Source organism: Convolutriloba macropyga, chromosome 6 (genome assembly GCF_964194025.1).
Source record: "Convolutriloba macropyga chromosome 6, txConMacr16.3, whole genome shotgun sequence".
Classification (NCBI taxonomy): Eukaryota; Metazoa; Xenacoelomorpha; order Acoela; family Convolutidae; genus Convolutriloba; species Convolutriloba macropyga.
The window spans coordinates 66971905-66996149 of record NC_134473.1 but is presented as its reverse complement, the minus strand read 5'-3'; the positions used below and the strand labels follow the sequence as shown (position 1 = coordinate 66996149).

Here is a 24245-nt window from a genome sequence, read left to right as displayed (position 1 = left end):
GAAGATTTTAAAAAATAGCAGGACAAGTCCTGACGTACAATTCAATGAACTTTCATTGACTAAACGATAAACTAGGCTTAAAATGGACTACAAGTGTATTAAGAAAACCATTTCCAAAAAATTAGATAAAAAAATTGAAAAACAAAATCGATGTCAAATCTGCCGTATGTGAACAAAAAACACGAAAAATTGAAATTAAGTTCAAACAAAAAACTACGCCAAGAATGAACTATGAATGGATTGAGAAAACGATTTCAGAAAACAATCAGGTAAAAAAACCACTAGCAAGAAAACAAATTTTCATTCAAACTCTGTTTTCTCACTCTGCTTTAAAATAAGAGCAAAAAAAATTCACGCCGCAAAATCACTCGCTTTTTAGCTCCACTTCCTGTTTCGGCGTGACCAAATCACTATTCCAATTTGACTTCAAAAATCATCAAAATGTGTGAACAGATCTTCAAAAAAATTCCGGAAACAACTCGAAGGAAAAAATTGCCCATACTTATGACTAAACAACTAGAACAACCATTGTGAAGCCTAAACCTCCACAAATGACAAAAAGAAGTAAGGAAAAATAGTTTTTATAATAGTACATAGAAACATAAAGCCAAATAAAGTTCCTTTGTAACTAGAGCAATGAAAATCTCGCAAAGCATTGGGCAAGTCATAATAGGCAAAAAAACTTGTCTTAGATTTTAAAAAAAAGAAAAACTGCAAAAAAAATAAGAAAAATTGTTTAAAGTTTCTCCTCTTTTCTGTCATTTTTCCTTCGAAAAAAAAATGTTTTTCACCAACAAAACTCTAATCAATAGATATCTGAAAATTCCATAAGTAATTATTCAAATCCCATTTTAAGCAGTAAAACAAAAAAATTAGGCAACAAATTATTAAATTTCATATAAAAATAGCAAAACTGATCAAAAACCTCGAAATTAGCATTAACCTCAAATTACCTACTTGAAACCTTCAATTCCTATCACAACAAGCCTAAAACTAATACAATATCATAATCAAACCTCATAACCATCAAAAGTTGCAAAAAACTGCTTTTAAAAGCCGCACGGGAAGAAAAAATTTCGCTCGCTTAGAGAAAAATTTTTCACGTATCAATTTCTCGCTCTCTCAAAAACAGAGAACAAAAACCACTCTCTTTTCGCTCCGCTCTTCACTTTTGATCAGGAACAAAATCACTCCAAATTTTTTCACGCGTTTCCTTTCCCGCTTCAAAAATCACTCCAATAAAACTGATTAAAAAAAGAACTTCCCCAATACTCCTCTTCGAGTCGTAAGAAGGACTTCTCCAATACTCCTCTTCGAGTCGTAAAAAAGACAGCGCCCCAATACAATTCAAGTTCTTTGAATTGTAAAAAACCACGATGTCCCCAATAGTAGCCGCTATCGCTTCGCGGCTATTAATCAATATTATTATTTTTTACATAATTTTTAGAAAATTTCTCGACCCTTGTGGTTTTTCTTTTTCTTGCAGACTGCGGGCTAAAACATTTCATTTCCGGTGAATCATTTAAATGAAGTTTGGTTTTAACTTAGCTAACTTGGTTGTCATATAAGTAGTAGGGACTCCAGATACGACCCTCCTGCTTGGCAATGTCTCCCGTGCAGATTATTCTGTGGTCCTTCGTAATCGGTAGAGTGTAGTTGTGTTCCCCTAAACTAATCATGTCACAATAGAAAATTTGATTTCACCCAAACATGCAAACTCATGATTCAAAAACAATGTTGAGTACTTGCATCAAATTTATATGACGTAAATCTCATGCGAAAAATAATATGATTTTTCAAATAATTATATGCATATAATTATTTGAAAAATTGTATTATTTTTCGAATCAAAACGCCAACATCAAAAATAACGTCACTAACTCCGAAAAATTAATGGACCTGATTGATTTTGGAATTGGTTACTACAACAGAACTACAAGCTGAGCTGTCTATTTTGATGTAATCTTTAGTTCAGTATTAATAGATAGCTCCTCTTTTAGTTCTGTTATATAATAACCAATGCAAGAATCAATCAAGTCCGTTAGTTATTGGAAGCTAGTGACGTTGTTATTGATCACCATTTTTTAAATTACAGAACCTATTTTTGGAAAATTGATGAAATTATCATGTTAAGAGCAAAGTTGTCATAACAAGTGGGCTATCACGAACTTAAAAATTCAACTTGTGAGCAATTTAGCGGAAGAATTCGAAAACTTGTTGAAAGTTGGAGGACTTCTACAGGCGCCTGACAAACGAGAAATTACAATCTCGTCTAGATACAGACACTATTTGAGCGTTCTCACGGAGCAATTTGAATAGCAAATTTCAGCTAAAGATGGAGTTCACAAGAAGCCTGCTGTGAAGCTACCGAGTGACGAGGCTTGATTGGAACTGAGTTCGCTTAGGAGAAAATCTTGAACTAAAAGAAAAAAACTAAAATAGTTTCTAAGTAAATTTCTAATACAACACTGGCTCTCGATACAACAAATTTCTTCATTCAACAATTTATCCTGTCAGAGGAACTATTTACGTCAAAGTATCAGTCATTTGTTTTACTTCAAGTTACCGCCATAATCACATGAAGCGTATTAAAAAGGAATAAAACTGCTACACATGCAACACAAAACAAGTGGCGAAGCAACGGCTTTCTTTCTATAACTGAGGAAAATCATTGCAAAAATAAATTGAATTGAGCAGTAAACAAACTGTTACAGTCTCGCACACTTTAAATCCTTTAGAGAAAAGAATTGTAACTGTCCCAGCTTCCATTTTTTCTAGTCGCGAGTAAAAACATAAAAAGTAACTTCAATTCAGGTTTTTGAAGCATTAGCAATAATAGTTCCTAGAAAAATACCTATTTTTTTAATTTTGGCTCCCATCGGATTAAACTGGTATACAGAAAAACATCTCATATTGTCGGATGTCAGATCCGTAAAAAAACCCAATCCAATTTAATATCTAAAAATTAGGCCTAACAAACAGTTAAAAACCGAATTTTTATTGCGACGATCAAAAACACAATGGATGTTAAGTTACAAAATTGAAGAGCAAAAACGCAATATCCGGAAAATTATAGACTGCAAAAAGAAACAGGGTAATGTAAAACTTTACTCGTCAGAAATGGAAGCGCCGCCGTTCCCCTTCTTCCACCCACCCAGACAGTTGAATACAAACTCCTGCCCAATAAACAAAACTAGCTCAGAATATCAACAAAACTCAAAACTAGGAACAAGAAAAAGCTAAAAGGGAAGGAAAGAAATTACAAACCAAACGTGTCAGACAAGAAACTATCTCTAACGATTTGGGCTGCTGCTCGATCAAGGAGTCGCAGCAAATTGGGAAAATCAGATTAGGACCTGCAGAGAGCAGTTTTGAGTAAAACTCCGAGAAACATGAGAAAAAAATAAAAACTATAAAATCCCTAGAGAAGTGAAAACAATCTTTCAACAAATATAAGAGTTTGACGCCCAATTTTAAGAACCCCTTGATCGACGAAGGGGGTGAACCCTTTCCGCCATCATCAGACAGGATAACAATTACTATTGTACAACTTAGACAGCTATTGGTTACAATATGTCAGTGGACAAATAGTATTGGCTCATCAACAAAGTCAATCAGGTCTTCAGACTCTGAAATGGAACTGCTGGTGAAATAATATAAAGCTGACAGATAAAAATATTGTTTTTCGAATAGAAAAGGTAACAAATTATGATGCCACAAGCCATTTGACTGTAAAAACTGTTATTCGAAAAGTCCAAGCAACCATTAAGGTCACAGAAATTGTTTTGGAAAAATCTTCTGCAAAGCAAACGGTAAGAGACTGAATGAAGGAATTCAAAATTGAATAAAAAACTAAAAATTTGGAACTCGACCGAGAGCGATTGAAAGAAGCCGCTGTTAGTGAGCTCTTTGCAAATCACATCAAGTATAGCCTCATGGCTAGAATTGGATTCAATTTTCTGCCATAATATCTAACTTCGTGAGCCCGCTCACAGATCACAAACAACCTGGTGATCTCCAATAAAGTTCAACATTGTACATTGCAGTTGATAACATTTCAAAACTTCTAAAGGAATATCGTTGACAATTCTATGTCAATGATAAAGACGAGGTCTGGAGTAATCTATTCATCGCACACATCGAATTTAGAAACGCCTATCTTTCAATAAAGCGGACGTCACTGATTAGTATTCAGCAGTGAAGAAACAACAATTATTTTATCGATATTTGGGAAGAGCACATAAATATAGCCAAAATATTCAAATACAAGGCGTGCGGTGTTAACAGGTGTACAAAAAAGCCCAATTGATTGCTACAATCAGAAGGCCCAAAAGAAGAGGGTACTCACGCAGTGGACGTTATGGCAAAAACGTTTGTTTACCTTCTTTGCCATGCGCGGAAGACTTCATTTTTAATTGAAAACTCTTTCAAAAGCACAAGTTTACCTAATTCTCATCTGGGGACATATTGACAAATCAGTATCTGGCCGCTACGAACAATCGGTAAAAGCGGAAATGTAAATTCGATTGGTCGAGGAAAATGACGTTAAAAATTGCAGACACTATTTGAGGTTTCTGAAGGAGCAATTCAAGTAGCATGTATTTAAGCTGGAAAAAGAGTCTAGAGCCTGTTGAAAACTGGCTCCAGAGCTATCAATCAACTAGGAAGTCCTCACGAATGAATAGAGGCCGCCAATGTTAGAAGTTTGCGTGGAGCCAAAAAAAAAGTCTATCGCGAGAAACCCATCTGTTTTATTTGCATATTATTATCCAGATAACGCCTGCAAACATGAATCATTTTTGTTATGTATAGGTCATTTTGGAGATATTTATCATTAGATGCAAATATCTCCAAAACTATAATTCGCAGGAAAATCTCTTACCCAAAGAACATTTTATCCCACCAACTTTTGGAGTTATACTTTCGCCCTTTAACGGCTATATTACAATTAATTTTCTCATTATTATAGATGGCTTATACAGATCTGACATCAGCAAAAAATTTTTCAAAGATGATGGTTCTACATTCAAAGGAAAATTCGCTTGAGGCATTTTAAACCCGTCATTTTCCCTTTGAAGTACAAACTATGACTGCAACAAATTCATTTAAAAAATGCGTACCATTTCAAAGAATTTGGCATCATTTTAAAGCTTACGAACTACTAAAGCAACTGAAATTCCGGATAGGAAAAAGCAGTAAATCTTCTGCTTTTCAGAAGGAAATATGATTGATAATCAGTTGACCCATGAGAGGCAAGAGAAAAAATAATATTTTTCGTTTAAGATCCAAAGAAGAAGTGAAAATGGCTGCAAATATCTAAACATAGTGTGGGGTTGATTCATGTTCTGACAGAATCAATGTCGCAGTCAGTCGGAGAAAAAACTGCAGCTAAAAGCTGTTAAAGAGTACGACAAAATTCTCATGCAGGTGAAATGGTGTGGCGTAAACCAGAAGCAAACCCACAAAACACTTCCAGCTCAATATTTGGTTTTAAATTTAAAAGTTAATTAAGTTTCGGGTCTTAGAAGTTATAACTTTGTATCAACAAAAAAAGAAGACATTAGAAGGTTATCAATGAAGATACTGAATAAATCAGAATACAATGGTGCTTTTGCAATCTAATTGTATTTGCCAAACCATCTAGTGCTAAACCCATGCAGACCAGCAAGTTCTGTAAAGGTGCAAAACACTCTTTCGGAAGTCAATTCATTTCAGTATATAAGCATTATAGCAACAACATATAAGCAACGACGTGTAAGTATTAACGATAACATTGATCAAGTAACGTATTAGCTGTAAAACGTACAAAGCCACAAGTGGAAACTTAGACGGCAAGGTTTTTTCGATGCTCTTTTACTGGTTTTTTGTCTGATGTTATTGACGTAAAATCAGTTCGTATTCAATCGGCAATTGTCTAGAAAACCTAAAAATGTTAAGCCAAAAACCAACTCAATCGGTACATATCGTGGTTATTTTTACTTAAAATTAGGTTAATTGAATTTTTTCGTAAGTTTCTACGTATATTAGAACGTATTTAAATCTTATTTTAAAGTTTAGAAATACTCGATTCTGATTGGATGAAATTCGTTCATTTACTGCGTAACATCCTCCGGCCCGGAAGAAGATGTTGCGAAAACTGGTACAAGTTTTACTAGCGGGCGCACGAGTGAACCGGTTGACGTACGTAAAACGGCGGAGCGCGCGACGCTATCGGAGCCGTAACGAAGTTCCACAATCCGAGCGGTTGGGTAGTAACCCCTGGGGTTGGTTTCCTCAACTATCCAAACCAAGTCACCGGTCTTAAGGTGTTGCTCGGCAGGCGTCTGCCACTTAGAGCGTCGGTTCAGCGTCGGTACGTACTCTTTGATCCAACGGGACCAGATCGCATTAGCGTACGACTGCGCACGGGCGTAACGTTTACGATGGTCGAACTCATTGTTGCCGACAATAGACGAAATACCGGTAGAGTGTTCTCCTAAAAAAAATTGGTTGGGCGTTAAAGCGTTCAAATCGCACGGATCGGCGGTTACGGGTGTTAAAGGACGCGAATTGAGAGCATTCTCCACGAGACAAAAGGTAGTATGCAGTACCTCATCCGTGAGGCGACGCGTGCCAAGAATAGTATACAACACGCGTTTGAAACTGCGTACCAACCTCTCCCAGATTACCCCTTGATGTGGTGCGCTGGGTGGATTGAACCTCCACTTTATGCCTTTGTGAGCGAGCTCAGCTGCAATGTTGACAGCGTTCCACTTTTCAATACTTTCTCGGAGTTCTTTCTCCACTCCAATGAAGTTAGTGCCATTGTCCGACCAAATCATGGCAGGTGCACCCCTACGGGACACAAACCGCTCAACTCCTATAACGCAAGAACTGGTGTCCATGGATGTAACTATCTCGACATGGACAGCGCAAGTAGTGAGACAGGTGAAGAGGAAGCCCCACCTTTTCTCAGTGGTACGGCGGACAGTAACATAGAATGGCCCAAAGTAGTCAACGCCAGTGTTCTTGAAGTGAGGAGACTGGTAAGCAAGTCTCTCCTTAGGTAAGTCAGACATGATTGGTTGCATAGTTACAGCTTGGAATTCTCGGCATCTCAGGCAGTGTGCTTTGATGGAACGCAAGGATAATCTTAGTTTCAGTACTGTATAGTGTTCCTGTACAATTGATCTTAGGTATTCAACGCCCTGATGATAATGCTTTACGTGCGTGTGTTCAAGGAACAGTTTTCCAAACGGATGACGTGCATCTAAGATGATTGGGTACTTTACGTTAAACCCAACTTCAATTAACCGCTTGATGCGGCCCGAGGAACGGATTAGCCCATTTGGACTAATAAACGGTGAATGTGGAGCAATTCGGCTACTCCGTTTAACGAATTTATTGTCAAGAAGATCTTTTCTTTCGGTTTCAAAAGACTCTCCTGGCACCAAGTACTGTAGATGACGCTCGGCTTCGTCAAGCTCAGTAGGGTCAGTAATGCTACCATCGGGGTTACGGTAGCCGGCATGTTTCGGCAGAAGCCGGAGAACGTATGCGGCAATGCGCAAGTACTTTTTGATAGGAACTAAACTTATCAAATGGGAATAACGAGGGAACGGGAGTTGTCTGTTTTTTAACAGATGTAGCGAGAGAGACAGTGTCTTCTATGATGACTGCTTGGTTGACGCCAAGTTTGATGTTATTAATGACGTCTTTGTTCGGTACGAAAGGGAAACTTGAGTTAGATAAGAAATGTGGACCATTGACCCAACTGCTTAGTTGCAAAACCTCAGCGGACATTCCACGCGTGCCAGCATCAGCTGGATTATCCTTAGTTGCGACGTGGTTCCATTGGTCAACGCTGGTATACTCCAAAATTTCACAAACACGGTTTGCAACAAAGATTGGTTGCTTTTCATTAGAGTTTATCCACTGAAGAACGGTCGTGCTGTCTGTCCACATGAATACTTGATTAACAGTTACAGTAAGTGCCTGAATAATTTCGTTCTTCAGCCGAGCGGCAAGTAGAGCTGCTTGCAATTCCAGTTTAGGGACAGTCATTACTTTCATTGGCGCCACGCGCGCTTTCCCCAAAACAAACGCAAGCTCTGTTTTTATCTTGCCCGTAGGAGTTGTTACTCGGGCTCGAAAAAATGCGACGGCACTAAAAATATCCTGGGAACTGTCACCGAACATATGCAACTCTGTATTATCAAAGGGTCCACTAAAGTAACTTCGAGGAATTTTGATGTTTTCAAGCTTTGGTAATTCCGCACTCCAGACCAAAAATCTTTGAACCATGTTCTGTGGGAGCTCGTCATCCCATTGTTGTCCTGTGACACGCCAGATGTCTTTTAAGAGCAATCGCGCACCGACGGTAAACGGTGCGACAAGACCAATGGGGTCAAAGACTTTCGAGACAAGACTTGGGACCAAGAGTTGCGTGAGGGACTTGGTGATAGCGCAGCTTGTACCCCTACTCACTACTAAAGTGTCATTAGTGTGATCCCATTTTAACCCTAGCACATGCGATGAATCCTCCTGACATGAAACAATAACCTTGGGCTCAGTAGATTGAGCCGAACCATCAATTCGATCAGCCAGATTTGGTACATTGCTTACAAACTTTGTAAACTTGAACCCACCGAGATGGAGAAGATGTACCAATTCCTTCGATCTATTGATGGCTTTCTCAGGAGACTCCACTGAGTCAAGGTAATCGTCCATGTAGAAGTTTTCAATGACGGCTTTTACAGCTTCGGGGTAAAACTTGGCATTGTCTCTCGCAGTGCGTTGTAATGCATAGTTGGCGCATGTGGGCGAGTCTTTGGCTCCGAATATATGGCGCGTATATTGGTACACTACAACGTTAGTTGTGGGGTCCTCCCGCCACAGAAAGCGAAGTGATGGTTGATCTGATGGTAATACACCAACCTGTAGAAACATTCCCTCGATGTCGGCAGAGACGGCATATGGATGTTGTCGGAAGCGAAGAAGTACGTAAATAAGATTTTGGATCAGATCAGGGCCAGTGAGCAAAGATTTATTCAGTGAGGCGCCATGAAATTTTGCTGCTCCATTGAGCACCCTACGCAGCTTACCCGGTTTGTTCGGGTTTAAAACGGGATGGTGGGGCAGGTACCACTCTTTATCGGACCGGTTCTCAACCATGCGAGCGTCCGGAACCACAATTACATACCCCTTATTTAGATCTTCCTTATTGGTGGTAGTATACTTCTCTCTAAGGTCTTCATCCTTGGCCAATCGTTTTTCGAGAGATTTTAGTTGCACAAGGGAGTAGAAGTAATTTTTTGGGAGCTTGGTGTTATCTGCTGCCCATAGCATTCCGACATCGTATCTCAGGCCATTGTGTATGGTGGTACTCTCAAGAATTTTGTGAGCCCTTGCGTCTGCTGCAGATCGTGGGTCGACCTGCTTTTTCGCTCCGAATGATTCAATGTCGTACCATGTCTTTACTTGACTTGCTAACTCCTTGTCATGTTCGATATTCACTTTAAAGCACGTTGAGGTTAAACACGAACTCGGCGGACCGCTTAAGACCCAGCCTATGGGTAAGCGTACGGCAACGGGTAAACGCTTCTCATCGGCAGAGAAGTATTCTAACGGGCGGATGGCATGATAGACATCTTGTCTGAGTATCATCTCAATGTCTTTATAGGAATATGTCATTGGATCAAGGACTGCTAAGTGTGGGTAAGTCTCTTGCAGGGCCTGTACATTAATTATATCAGAGCCGACGTTCAGACTCTCTTTAACGAAAGGATTGATGGTAAGTGGTTCGAAATCTTGTTGTTCTCTTGGTTTCCCAGTAACTTCAACGATCCTAGTGACAACTACTTCTTCGGTTTTAATACCCTTGACAGTTAGCTTTAGTGCTTTACCGTGCCAACCGAGTCTATCTGCGAGACTACCGGCAACCCAAGAGTTACTGCAGGCGGTTTCACACAATACTAAAGCCTTGGTATCTAAACCGGAGGAACTGAACAACTGCAATTCATTCACCTGAAGGAGCCCCTTAACATCAGTAACAGATGACATTGTTGTGGTCTTATTAGACGGCTGTTGACTCGTAGTTGCTTCACTTTGACCTATGTTGACAGAAGACTGGATGGGATTTGGATTTTTTGACTTTTTTGTTGGGAAAACCCTATCTGCTCCATGCAATTGTGTGTTATGCGAACTATTGCACCCCTCTGCTCGGCACTTTCTTGGCTGAGGGCACTGGCGGAATGTGTGCTTGTCCCGTAAGCACGAAAAGCAAAGTTTGTTATCCGCCACCAACTTAGCTCTCTCGGTTGGAGTCTTTTCCTTGAAAACTCGACACTCCCATAGCCGGTGGTTACCTTTGCATACAATGCATCGAAAGAAAGTTTTTGTGGAAGCAGATGGCATTTGCTTCTTTGTTTCCCTTTGTTGCGAATTTGATGCAAACACTTTTGAAGCTGTTTTGGTCTTGGTTACTGAAGTGCTGTTATCTTCAGGCCTTGCTTGGTTGCGCTTTGTTTCATAAGATCGTGGGCCTCAGCCTTTTCTTTAAGCCAGTCGTTAAAGTCAAGGAGGGTAGGCTTAACCCAGTGCTTCTTAACCGTAAAGAGCGACCATGACTCTTTCAGGTTTGGTGGTAACTTTTGTACTGCTTGGTTAAGTAGGGAAGCGCTCTTCAAGTCAGCATCATATGATAGTGACTTGAAAATCCCAACGAGGCTGGATATTGCTGCAGAATAGTTTATGATGTTATCACTATTGTGCATTTTAAGAGGCGGAAAGTTTCTTAGTTTATCCAAGTGTGCACTTATGACTGCCTGTGGCTGGCCAAATTTACGTTCCAAAGTCCTTAGTGCATCCTTGTACATTAAACCACAGTAAGCAAACTCGGCGATTGCAATCTTTGCTTTACCAGTGACGAGTGTCTTAAGGTATGTCAATTTAACGTCATCAGTGAGCGTTTGCGAGTCAATCGCGCTTTTGAATTGCCCATACCACTCGTGCCATTGTAATGGATCGCCATTATATTGAGCAAGTTTCCATTCTGGCAAGGGGTCATTTTTCTTGCTGTTTATTGCGTCAGCCAACTCCTTAATCAATGACGCATTGTTCGGTATTGGAGGGGCAGGTGCAGACACCTGCGGACCACTCCAACTCAACGGTGTGGGCCCAACATAAGGGTATGCTGGCTGAAAAACAGGAGTGGCTAGACCAGGTACAACATTGCTAGTAGTCGCGATTGGGTTTTCCAGCTGTGCACCTGATGGTGGTTGCATATCAATCAAAAGGGGTGAGTTCGATTATATTCGTTGTGGAATATTAGTGCTTGAGGGTGCGATATGGTTGTGTGTATTTGGAGGCAGACTATTCACGGTGGTTGTGTCTTGGTTGACTATTGACGGTCTGTGCTGTGGAAACCGCCAATGACTCATATTTGGCACAAAGTTTTGGCCAAGAGGAACAATGGGCATATTTGGGAGAGGCGGAACAACAGAACGTACAACTTTGTGTACTCGGTTGTTATTATTTTGAAAAGTTTCGTTGACGAGAGGCTGATTACTCAAAGGGGCGTGTGGGATGGGAGCAGTGATGTTAGGTGCTAAGACTGGGTTCGGAATGGGAAGGTCGTTAAGATGAGCGGGTTCGGAGTTGTGCTGTTGAGTGTTTGGACTTGGTGGGGGCGCTTGGGTGCGAGGGAACGTTTATTGCGGGGGCTGGATGATTTGTTGTCGGAAAAGTAGGAATAGTGGCGTTTGGTGCTCGGGGGTCAAAATTAATTTGTTGTCGGGAGCATATTCGCTAGGCCGAATTATTCTTGGGTAGACTTGATGTTTCAGGTCCCCTGGATTGTGAAATTTGAAATTGTGCGTTCGGAAATAACTCGGATGCATTATTTTGATTTAATTGCGGTGCAAACGGCTGTGGTGGAACGGGTTGTTGAATAGGGGGTGAAGAAGCCCCTGGGGCGTGTACAGAAGGCGGCTGACTATCCGCGGTTCCTTGGTTAGTTATGATTGGAAGCGCCATGCCTTGCTGGCCGGTTTGATCTATTTGCGCTCTTAAATGCGCCTGGTACAACGCTTGTGTGTTAGCAGCAGCCAAAAAATTTTCAGGTGGAGTGTAATAGGGGTCGAGTTGCTGCAAGGTCTCAATGCTTAAAAAGTAATTGCCTCGACAATTTTTTGGAATGGAATGCCTTGAAATGTCAGTGTTGTGATCTTCCACTGCTTCGCCGTTATTGTGGCTAGGGCATTCTGGAGGGTCTTTCGTAACCTCTGGTTCACTAGTTTTCTCGTTGTTAAAATTTAAGGTAAATGAGGTGTTGATCCAATCCTGGACAGCCTTTTCACTTCTCATTGAGCTCTTAGCACTTGCGGTGGTTTCAGATTGGCTACCTTTAGAAACGGCGTCCAACAATTCAAATTCTTGCAGAGTTGCCTCAGCCAACCGTTTCCCGTTGTTTTCCTCCAGTTCATCCAATTCCATTTGTTTTTTCTGTTTAGCAAGGCGAATGGCTGCCTCATTCTGGAAGCCCTCGGTTCCTGAAACTCACTCACTTTATCATCAGCAGAGTTGATGTAGTTTCGTGCTGAAGAGAGGATCTTGTCGTTCTTGGTTGTCATTGCCTCTAAGTAGGACTCTAGTGAAGGAACAAGTGCACTTGGATCCTCCGTTTTTCCAGCAAATGCAATCAAGTCCTCATTTTTGTCTACAACGGTCATAAATGCTTCGTTGCACTTTGTTACTAGGCGTTCAATTTTCACTCGCCGACTTTGACTATTTATACAATGAAGAATATCTTCATGTATAGCATCCAATTCAACTTCACGCTTTGACCTGGCAGCGTACAACTTTTTGACTTTTTGATCAAGACTATTAGACATCACGATGTTATTATTTCCAAATACCAGCAAAACTACCACTGCACACGGTTTTCTTTTATAAGCGCAATCCAAACAAATCAAACCCACGCAAATTAAACCCAACGCAAAAGACATCAAACACAGCACACTGTAGATAGTCTGTAAAACAAACCGCCCAAAGATCCGAAAACGTCGTCGAGCACCCAGTGCCCGACAAAAACAGAAGTGGAGCGCTGAACGCTATGCGCTCAACGCAGAGGGAGACAAAGGACACACGGGAAGTCGAGCGAGGAACGCGCGACGAAACGGAAACGTGACGGACGGGAAGTCGGACGAGCAACGCGCGACGCAACGGGAACGGAACAGACGAGAAGTCGAGCGAGCAGTGCGCGACGGAACGGAAACGGGACGTGCGCGAAAGCGGGTGAAAAAAGCGCAACGCAACGAAACGGGACGGTGGGAAAGAATGGGCGGGAATTGAGGTTGGAAAAAACTATGTTAGCATACCACAGCAAAAGTTCAACCGACCAAACTAGCCGTAAATCCAGAAGAAACTTAAGTCACACCCTAGGAAGAAGGAGAGAAGCTACTGCAAGACAATCTAATATAGTTCATTATGGGGCTATAACGACAAATTTAATGGCAAACTAATTTACGACAATTAAGTAGTACACTAAAAGGATGAAAAGGTCGAGAAAATTACTAGCCGTAACTCCAAAATAAACTTAAGTCACATCCTAGCAAAACCCAAACCGTAACAAACAATCAGCATACTAACGTTATTAAACAAACTACAGCAAAATTGAATAAACTACAATAGTGTGTTTGTAGACTATGATAGTTGGAAAAGTCGAGAATCAATCCAGCCGTAACTCGAGAATAAACTTAAGTCAGACCCCAGAAGGCAACAGGACCAAACCAACTAGCAATCGTACAGGTACACACAAACATACAGCAGCAAAATCAATATACTACAACAGAAGGGCTAGTAAATTAGTAAAGTTGAAAAGTCAAAGGACAATCCAGCCGTAACTCGAGAATAAACTTAAGTCACACCCTAAGAAGTTATAAGACCTAAACAACATACCAGCATACTAGCATACTCAACATACTACAGCAAAAACAGCAACATACTTCATCACATATGACATACTACTCTGAAATCCGGAAAAGTAGCGGAAAAAACGAAAGGCGAAGTTTTGGGAGAGCGACGTTACTGAAAAATAAATGTAACACGGAAAACTGAAGAGCGAAAGGACGAAAAAGGACGCGGGCAAAACGGTTCAAAAACGATTGACGAGAAAAATTATGGGAATTCGATAATTTTATTTTGTAGGCCGGAGGTTGTAAAAATTGTCACAATTTTTTTTGTGTTTAATGAGTTTCACTCAATTTACGAACCTTCTTGCTGGAAAATAGATTTTTTGACAAATTTGTCAAAATTTTATGCATTTGTCCAGTTTTTTTTCAAATTTTGGTCAATTTTTTTGCAAATTCTTGATTACGGAACGGTAATCCAGTAAACTGGACGGTTTAATGCTCGGAAATACGGTTTATCATTTTCCGGTAATAATTTCCTAGAACTTTTGAATTGCCTCAAAATTGACCAAAAATTTTGAAAATTGAACAATTTAGCATAATGTTCTCTCAAATTTCTTTATGTCAGAGGTTAATTTTTGATATATGAAACGAATATATCAATTTTCTCGAATTTTTGGTAAATCTACCAAAAATTTTCAAATTCGATGTTTTTTCGCCTCAATTTTTTTTTGTGGGCCGCCTTACCCATGTTTTCTACAAATATACGTTTAATTCTACTAATTCATAATCCAAAAAAAATCACGGGTTGGGTTTCTTGCCGTCTAAATTCTGTTTTAGAATTATAAATTTACTGCGAAAAAATTAAAGTAATTTGCGCCGTCTTACAGTTTTTATTGGTTAAGAATCTTTGATGCACTGCTTGATAGGTGCTAAATGGTAGCAGTAAATTGCAAAACTATTCTCCAGTGACGACAGCGAGCAGATTTCAAATGTCAAGAAGATGAGTACATTTTCCTGGGCATGATTGAATCTCTCTGAGCTAATCGCATAATCGAATCGTCACTCTGTCCCATCCTTCTTACACGACCACAGATAGCGTGGGTCTTGAATGAGTTAGTTCGAACCCCATTACTGTCTGCTTCCACCAAGTTCAGCTGAATGCAGGCGTGGTCCTTGGCGCCCAAGATGTCATTTGTCTCGGAACACTTCCTGGGGATGTAGAGGCCGACGAGTTCTTTAGCTTCGTTCTCCATTTCAGATGTAACAAACAGTAACACTCTATTTCTCACAACAATTACGCTATATCAAAGAAAAGGGGGTTTCGTAGTCCCGGGTCGCGGCACCATGTAAAGGTGCAAAACACTCTTTCGGAAGTCAATTCATTTCAGTATATAAGCATTATAGCAACAACATATAAGCAACGACGTGTAAGTATTAACGATAACATTGATCAAGTAACGTATTAGCTGTAAAACGTACAAAGCCACAAGTGGAAACTTAGACGGCAAGGTTTTTTCGATGCTCTTTTACTGGTTTTTTGTCTGATGTTATTGACGTAAAATCAGTTCGTATTCAATCGGCAATTGTCTAAACAACCTAAAAATATTAAGCCGAAAACCACCTCAATCGGTACATATCGTGGCTATATTTACTTAAAATTAGGTTAATTGAACTTTTTCGTAAGTTTCTACGTATATTAGAACGTATTTAAATCTTATTTTAAAGTTTAGAAATACTCGATTCTGATTGGATAAAATTCGTTCATTTACTGCGTAACAAGTTCCATCGCTAATGCAGTGTTTCATTAAACATGAAGAATTAGGCATAAATTTTAAGCCCCTTGCCGGGTTTGAGTTACTGCATACGTTGATTGGAAAGATGTTCAGGTTTTGCTGAGGACAAAAAAACTGACGGTTGACATCAATTCATTTTTTCTGCACGAGGGAGTCCTGGAACCGGACAAGCGCTCCACTAGACATTCATGGAGACCAAAAATTAACAAACCATTGCAAATATACGAGTTACAGAACATTTTTCTGGAGCAAAAAATTCACAAATGTGCTCAAATTAGGATAAGATTCATTGCCGTAATTTTATCTATATTGGGTTCATAACTGCATTGTGGAGACTGGCATGGCACTGAGTCGTAATCAGAAACAGCGTCAATCAAATGAGCCGCGCAAACTATCGTCTAAAAACCCTTAGTTGAACCATTCGCCGTAGAATTAGCCTTGTTATTTTCTTAACGATTCTACTTTGTTGCAGATGATTTTGTTTATGAATTGAACTTTAGTAGACTGATTTGTTAAATAAAGCTACAATTTTGTGGCACAAACAAGCACTCCTCTTGTAAACCCCGGTCGCAGTTCTAGCAAATAGGCTCAATTTGAGCAGTTTACCCAAGGAGCTCGCAGAATGCCCCAAAAAAAACCGCTCTTTTGAATTCTAGAAAAAATCACGCACCACAGGGAATCAACAATGTGTCAGAGGCAATCGGAGTGTCCTCTGCAGCGCTGGCTACCCTTTCATTATCAAGTACAACAGCAGCTTCAAGTGAGCTCTTCTTGTGTCACAGAAACAGCCTTTATATTTGGTTATGTCGAGTGTACTGGGTGGAGCGAAAAGTTAACCGATAAAGAATTTGTTCGATTTTGCACAGGTCCATCTTACCTTCTACCACAATTGGAATTCGGCAGACTGATTTAGTTATAGAGTAACACAACCTCCTGTCCCAAAACATGAATTCATGAAAGAAAAGGATGAGCAACACCGATGAAGTGATCACATCAAAACCGGAAGACCTAAAATCAATCTGCGAAATCAAATCTTGATTCTGAGCCAAAAACAGGGGAGTCATCTTTATATGAGCTGAGACGGACAAAACAAAACCGGCAACAAACAGACATTTTCACACTGTTGCAGCAAGAACACGTTGAGGAAGAGATTAAATCCTTCAAAGCAGGAAAATCTAAAACTGCGGTAAGATTTTACAAGTCTTGTCCGTTAATAAACAGATTTGATCTGTTAGCGCCGAAAGCAAAGAATGCAAAATCAATTGTTCGCCAATGCAAAGCTTCCACTTGTTGCTACACTGGAGACATCACTCAAATGACTTATTTTTTCAATCTGAACGGAAAAACAGCTAACATGGAGACATTGACAATGTAGGAAGTTTTCATCAAGAATTCCCAATCTGTGACGTCAGAAACTCTTTTTGGAAAAAAGATCAAAACTGTCACTTTCCAAAGAGTCAGATCACAAACAGTCGTTCCAGGGATGACCGCGTTACATAAAAAACTTGTTGGTTCAACAGCTTTTGAAAATATTACGGTATATTACTTTGGCCCTTTTACTGTATAAATTAGTGACAGATAGTTAAAAACAATGGTTTTTTCTGTTAAGAGTCCTTAGTGTAACAAAAGTTCCATAGTTGGACACTGTTAGTTGTCTGAGCCCAATCTTTAGATTCAAAGCTCATAAAGACAAGACGATAACCCTGATCAGTGAAAATGGGACAAAAAAACTTGAGCAGAACGGGAATTAAAAGAGAAACTCGCAGAATGTAACAAAGATAAATTTCAAGAAAATTTGCTTCAGAAAGGGGTCGGATGGTAGTTCAACATAAACCAAGCCCCTCCAATGAAATGTGTTGGTGCCATTGATCAGAAGTTGCAAAAACCCATGTGTGCAATCTTGGAGAGCTAAGCAGCTAAAAAAAAGTTCCTTCAAAAATTCTCCTTGCACTTTTCCTTGTTGATTAGACGTTGAGTACAAGAACATTGACACATAGCATTTTTGAGTTGAATGATCCCAAAACCACTTTTTGCCTGGTAAGAGGAAATTTTGTTTACCTTTTTTCCTAGGCACAAGAGACTTCATTTATAGTTGACAGCTTCTTAAGAAACACAAACTCACTTCAATTTCATCTGGGACAGATTCAAAAAAGAGTATCTATCTGCTTTGAACATTCGGTTGAGAATGTACTGCAAACCAAACATGAATCTGCAACTAAGTGATCTCTTTTGATTATTCGAATAGAGTGACAAATGAGGTACAACAATCTCTGAGTTACAGAAAAAATTGAGGCTTCAGACGGAGGAATTCGAAGAGCAAAAATTTAGTCCTTAAATGTTGTCTAAAAGAAGCCTGCTGTAGTGAAACTCGCTCCGGAACTAACGATTGATATGTCTTAACCGAATCTCATTTGCTCGATTTTTTTGTTTGTTTTTTTTAAAACGAAATTCAGAGTGGTGCAGATAAGAGTCAATCTCTCGCATATATTTTTTTCGTGATCTTTTCACTCACATTTTTCTGAATTTATATCTAGCATCTCAAAGCACAATTTAACCTAAAAATTTAAAAATTCATATTTTGTCATCAACATTGACTATTTTCTCTAAGTAATTTTCTGACAAAAGCTCTAATTCATATAATTTGTTTAATTTGTCCTAGCAACTGTTTACATCATAGTGTAAGCCTTAGTTGGAGTTATACTTCTGCAACAGGCATAATCACGTGATAAGGCAAAAAAGAATGGAACAGCAAAAGAAAAATTACAAAACAAAATTTAACTCAGCAAAGTTTTTGGCAAAGATGGATTTGAATTGTACTGAGTTTCTTGTATTGTACTTTAAAAAAATTTATAACAGTAAAATTTTACTTTGTCTTGTATTGATTTTTTGTAAGCGGCAAATGATTTGTTATGTTTCCTGTATCAGCAAGTTACTTGAGCGGCAATTAAACTGTTACTGTCCCAGCTTCCGGTATTTGAACTCGTGGGTAAAGAGAGAAGAACCCAAATTAATTTATGGTTTAAATGTTTTTGCATAAAAAATTCTTCGACATTTGCTTTTGTTTTCGATTCTCTTCCCTGTCGAATTGAACTGGTATGCATAAGAGATCCCATTTTAAAGATTGTCTGAGACCATATTTTGTTTAGTCAACCCCAAAACAAAAAAAAAAGCAAAATTGAAGTTGATAAAGTTTACAGTGTATTTTTAAAAATAACCACCACGGAAACACGCATTCACCATGATCAAAAACTATTTTTGCGGAAAATGTTTTATGATTGTTTTCATTAAAATTTATATTTTGCTCTATGACAACCAGTTGCGGTTCGTATGATTTTATGCTCTTTATAAATCTGTAAACAGGAATTATTGGAAGATTCCGAAATTGGCTTCCAAGATCTCAATTATTTTCAAAAGAAATAAATTAATAATAGGTAAAAAGGGGTCTTTCCCATTATAGCAAAGACCTTTAACCTTACCCCCTCGGTCGAAGTGTCACCGCTAAAAATCGCCAAAAGATGTAAGATTTGCGGTGAATTTGAGTAAAGGTATAAGATTTGCTTTCAATGCGATGAATGCGGTAAAAAAATTTTTAGGCGGTGAAAAATTTTGTTTAATTTTGCTTAAGCGGTGAAAGAAAATTTTTCAGCGCTACCAGCAGAATGCGGTGAAAAAAAATTTTTCAGCGCTACCAGCAGAAGTCGGTGAAAAAGTATTTTTTACCGCTACCAGCATGATGCGGTGAAAGAAAAATTTCACCGCTAAAATTGCAAATTTTACAAATATTCACCGCGCTAATTTCAACGCTTATATTAAATTCACAAGAAATATAATTGAAGTAAGGGACGGATGGCGCAGTTGATTAAGAAGTTAATGAAATGCAGGAGGTGACAGGTTCGAACCCCTTGTACAGTAGTTTCTTTTTTGTTAGAAATCCGGTGAAAAAAAATTTCACCGCAAAAATTCACCGCATTCAACGTTAAAAGATGCGGGCTCTTTGAGGTGAAATTTTTTTTCCACCGCTAATCTTACTTTATATTTTGACCAAACCTCGACCCGGGCCAGATTAGTGGTTCTATAGCGTATACCCCTTCTAGTCATGGTAAACAGACCATAATAGGGGTCTATATTTTCGCGAGGGGGTGGGGAGTTACAATGGGAAAGACCCAGTAAAAGTCCCCTTTGAAGGTATGTTACAAACCTCGTTTGTTTCGAAGGTATTTATCCCAAGTAGCGTAGGAGTTCACCAATTTCCATGTAATTGACGTTAGAATCACTGTCACAACGCAAGCTGAAGTTATTCAAACAGAAAATATTTTCGTTGAACGATAACAGACACTTAAATGCCTTAACTGCTATACTTAACCAGAGCAAAATCATGCATTGTGTTTTTATCACGAACAAAGAAAAAGAGGTCCGTTACTTTCGTGTAAATTTTTGTTGTTTCATCAGCCGTTTGCAATATTTATGAAATATGTATCTTTGCAAATTATAGTAAAAAATCTTTTTTTCGTAATTGTTGATTCTACAAATCTTTGTTGATTCTACAAAAATTAATATTAAATATAATAAATTCTAGAAGAATGAAGTCCCTCACCGAGTGATGACTTGGTACCTGGCATAACTCTAAACATACCTAGCTTTGTTATTTATTTCAATGTCGTGTGCGATCAATAACTTTGTTTAATAAATAATGACTTATGCCTTCTATTCCGTATTTTAAGAATGACATGTGTGGTAACAAAAAGCTCTATTTCAGGGGCATATTTTTACGGGGCATATATATGTTACAAACAGATCGCGTTTAGAGCGGTACAGTATCAGGTTGAGCAACGGGCTATTTAAGATCCATTTTTGGTGGGTTAGAGCCAACAGTACCACAATTACCTTATTCAGATTATAATGGAGAGACTATATTATTTTAAGGGGTTATATTAGAACATCGGATATGAGAATAAGGAATTTCAAATTCGCTAACACAGTGTTTTTCAGTTCAAAGTTTATGAATAACGACATGAACAACAGAAAACTGCAAAATGTGAAAACTTTAAATTATGCCCAAACAAGAGAAGCCTGGAGTTCTGATAACCTTGGTTTTAGTTTTTTTTCTTCCTGAAAAATTTACTGGAAGATTTCTGGATCTATTTCGATCCCCCCCAGCTTAGGGGGCATATATCTCTTCACGTCGTGACGTGCTACATGACAACACATAATTTGTAATGAGTGTATAAAAACACTGGAGGGTGGAAGGGTGGGGGTGGTGAAAGAGACTAGATCCAATTTGCAACCTAGTGTAAATTGTTCATAAGCTTGACCAGAAGCTCTACTCGTTCAACGTATACTCAGCTAGAGAAATGAAGCCGGATATCACGACAACAAATTGCGTCATTAGCTGCTCATCATAGAAAAAAATCTTGAACAAATAAGGAGTCAAACTGAAAACAAATATCAAGTATGACTTTAAAAATTTTGTTAAAAGGTTGAGAAAGAACAAACTAATTTAAACTGTGAATAAGATACACTTCAAAAGAAGCTCTACTTGTTCAACGTGGAACAAGAAAGAACGTGGGAACGGGTTATAAGAGATGCCCAATTTTGAGAGCTTAAGAAGTTGGTGTAAATGTGTAGCACACTAGGCTTGCAAGTAAGCGATGCTGGTTCGAATCCAGTACTGGTCCATTTTCACAGTATTCGCTCCTGCTTAGAGCCCCTAACCTGTTTCAGCTATCAATCACTCAATCATGTTGGCTTTTTTAAATTGCCCGATTCGCCTGAATGGCCACGGACGATTTACTCAGATCTCATGTATAAACATACCTGTTGCAAGAACATTACAAATACTTCGAACGGATGTCTTAACGGCTCGTAGAACTCGATATGCAATTATCACAACCAAATAAAATATTGCCACCAATATTCAAATTCAAATAGCGCTTTATTTGCGATCTAAAATTAAGTGGGGGAGGGGGTTCCTTGTCCCCTCCATTGCAACAACTGGTCTTAAGCTCTCCAACTTGGTCATGTCTTATAACCCATTCCCGTTCTTTCTTGGTTTTACTCGAGGCTTTATTTCTCCAGCTAAGTATACGTTGGACAAGTAGAGCTTATTGTCAAGTGTATCTTATGCACTATTTATCTTCGTTTGTGCTCTCTATACCATCTAACATTGCTCCTATTAAATAGTATTTCGCCCATCTCTCAAATTCTGTCGAAAAATTGGATTGATGCAGCAACAGATTCTGAGGGTTTTTTGTATGTGCTCTAGTAATTAGATTTACAATCTGTAAAAAAAACGATAGACAAAATTTTATTTGAGTAATCAAATAAAGTAACATTTGCCGATCATTTTTACGTGCAACATAAATTATTTTCGAGCGCCTTTGCGACAAACTGAACTTGTTTGAAACTCATTTTCCCATTGAACCTTTCAATTTATTCCCTCATAAACCCTCTTCTTTCAAACAAGACTCAATTAATTCAGCTCGTTACGAAATAGGAATTTAATTTTCTACGAAATCAATTTGAAAATTACATGCAAATACAAAATCAATTTTTCATCAGTTCATAGCAAGACAATTTTTGCTAAATTTTTAATGCTAAATTCGACAGATTTGAAATGACAACAAGGTTTTTGTTTTCTCTCATTCCAAATGCTATACCTGTTCATGTCAAGTACAGTACACTGTAGTGAAATCTCTAGCCTTGTCATTTCAAAACATGAACGAATTTGCAACAATGAATTCAACATTTTTGCTCACTATGACCACGCCTCTCCTAGTTATAGATCTTAATCGACCTCAATTTTCACAGTCCGAACTTGGAGCGCGGTCTATTTTTTCGCGATCAGTAAGTGAGCGAAATCTATTTTTTACGATACGAACTAGGAAAAATTATCGTAGTTGTACGACATCTAGTAAATCTAATTAATGTTACATGCAGCGAACAAAGAACAAATTTGATTGATTACAAAAGTACTACAAAAAGCGCGTTTTAATCACCTGTAACAGCAACATAGAGTACCATATCATAATTGTAGCATCATTAAAACATATTGTAGCTTCAAAATCAACACCGAGCAAAGATACCAGTCAAGGTAGGTCATTAAGAGCTTCCATCGCAGCCCTTTGAACACACAAACAATCAGCATAATTGAGAAATTGTCAATTTTTTCAATAGCACGGCAGGCGAAATAGCGCTGTTAAGGGGGGGGGGGAGTTGGGTATTTACGAGTAAAACCCAAATATTGTCAAGTTACAAAAATTGCAGTCGTAGAAAAGCATGCTTACGAATTTATGTTGAAAGTAACCCTATAACCATAGACCAATGAATGGTTGTTTTTTAGACACACGAAGAATAGAGTCCTCTGTAGAATAGAATAATAGCACCCTCTTTAAAGAAAGATTTCTTTCTTGTTTTTTTTTTCAAACGAACATCACCACAAATATTTTGAAAAGCATCAAAAACTGTTCACACGTTTTCACTCTGTTCAAATGACAACAATCAATCGTTTTACAAAATTTAGCAGTCTCCAATCTTAAAGCACAAAAATATGTTTGTTTTTCTCAAAGAACTTTTTATTAACAAACTTATTAGCAAACAATACAAAATAGACACCCCGGAAAGGTTTAGTTACGATTTTATAGTTCTACTGTTTAGTGTAATAATATACATCACAAACCTTACAAAAATTAAATCTCAATGGAAAGTTTAAAGTTCAACAGTTTCAGAACAGTGTCAGATAATATTGAAAGATTTCAATTATCCAAATTGCAGACAGTTTGCGATAAGATAACCATAAGCGCATTTCGAATGACTCTAAGCGTTGTGTCGAGTAAGTTTTATTATATTCAGTTTCTTTTAAGCTTCACAAGTCACATTGAACAAATCGAACAATTGTTGGTTCAATCACATTTTTTTCCATCCATTTGAGTCAACTGTTCATTTTTTCTGGCTGCAGTTGTTTATTCCCGCTGTTTTCGAAGTTAATGTCATCAGATGTTTGTGTTGTCATTTGTGGTCGTTGTTATTGTTGTTGTCCAGAAGTCGGGTTGAGAATCGCCCCCATTAGTACGAGTCCACGCACACTTGAGAGGTGGTCGTCAATTTGGGCAAACTCTCCATGTCCATATCAATGCTGTGTGATCCGCCATTTCCACCTGCGACTCCACCCATTCCGTATCCACCACTCGCTCCTCCACTTCCACGTCGGTTGCCTCCTTTAGTGCCCCCACTGTGACCTCCACTCAGTCGCTTTTTGTTCAGGTTGGGCACGTGGATGTAGATTTTACCACCTTGTGAAGTTGCAGATTTCCTGTAAAGATTGATTGTTCGTAATAACACGCAGTTAGCCGAAAGGTATATGTTGCACGGAAAACTGATAATAACACACTCGTTGACAAAATTAAACGCACATAATTCAATTTTACATGGAAAACTTCCTGTTTTAGAAGCCAATTTTAGTCAACATAACTTCGGCCATTTCTTTTGATTTTTATAGCAATCGACGCATAATCATCAGAAGTTTAATAGATATATATTTTTGGCTAAAATGACTAGCTTAGAT

The 24245-nt window shown here is 38.6% G+C and overlaps 2 protein-coding genes across 45 annotated transcripts in view; both read right to left on the bottom strand.

The window, feature by feature from the left end:
* The window catches only part of LOC142341385 (uncharacterized), a 28855-nt gene extending 8454 nt beyond the window's left edge, over positions 1–20401 (bottom strand). Inside the window, exons 1-3 of the mRNA XM_075392313.1 lie at positions 20280–20401; positions 19884–19973; positions 1554–1666 (exon numbers count right to left, since the gene is read on the bottom strand). Coding sequence (XP_075248428.1) covers positions 1554–1666; positions 19884–19973; positions 20280–20316 — 240 coding nt within the window. The 5' untranslated portion in view covers positions 20317–20401. The remainder of the gene's footprint in view (positions 1–1553; positions 1667–19883; positions 19974–20279) is intronic.
* A 1574-nt stretch (positions 20402–21975) lies between these two features.
* The window catches only part of LOC142340535 (uncharacterized), a 181715-nt gene continuing 179445 nt past the window's right edge, over positions 21976–24245 (bottom strand). For all 44 annotated transcript variants that reach the window (XM_075391113.1, XM_075391135.1, XM_075391116.1 and 41 more), the window contains one exon: positions 21976–23993. In XM_075391113.1, the coding sequence (XP_075247228.1) occupies positions 23747–23993 (247 nt within the window). In that variant the 3' untranslated portion in view covers positions 21976–23746. The remainder of the gene's footprint in view (positions 23994–24245) is intronic.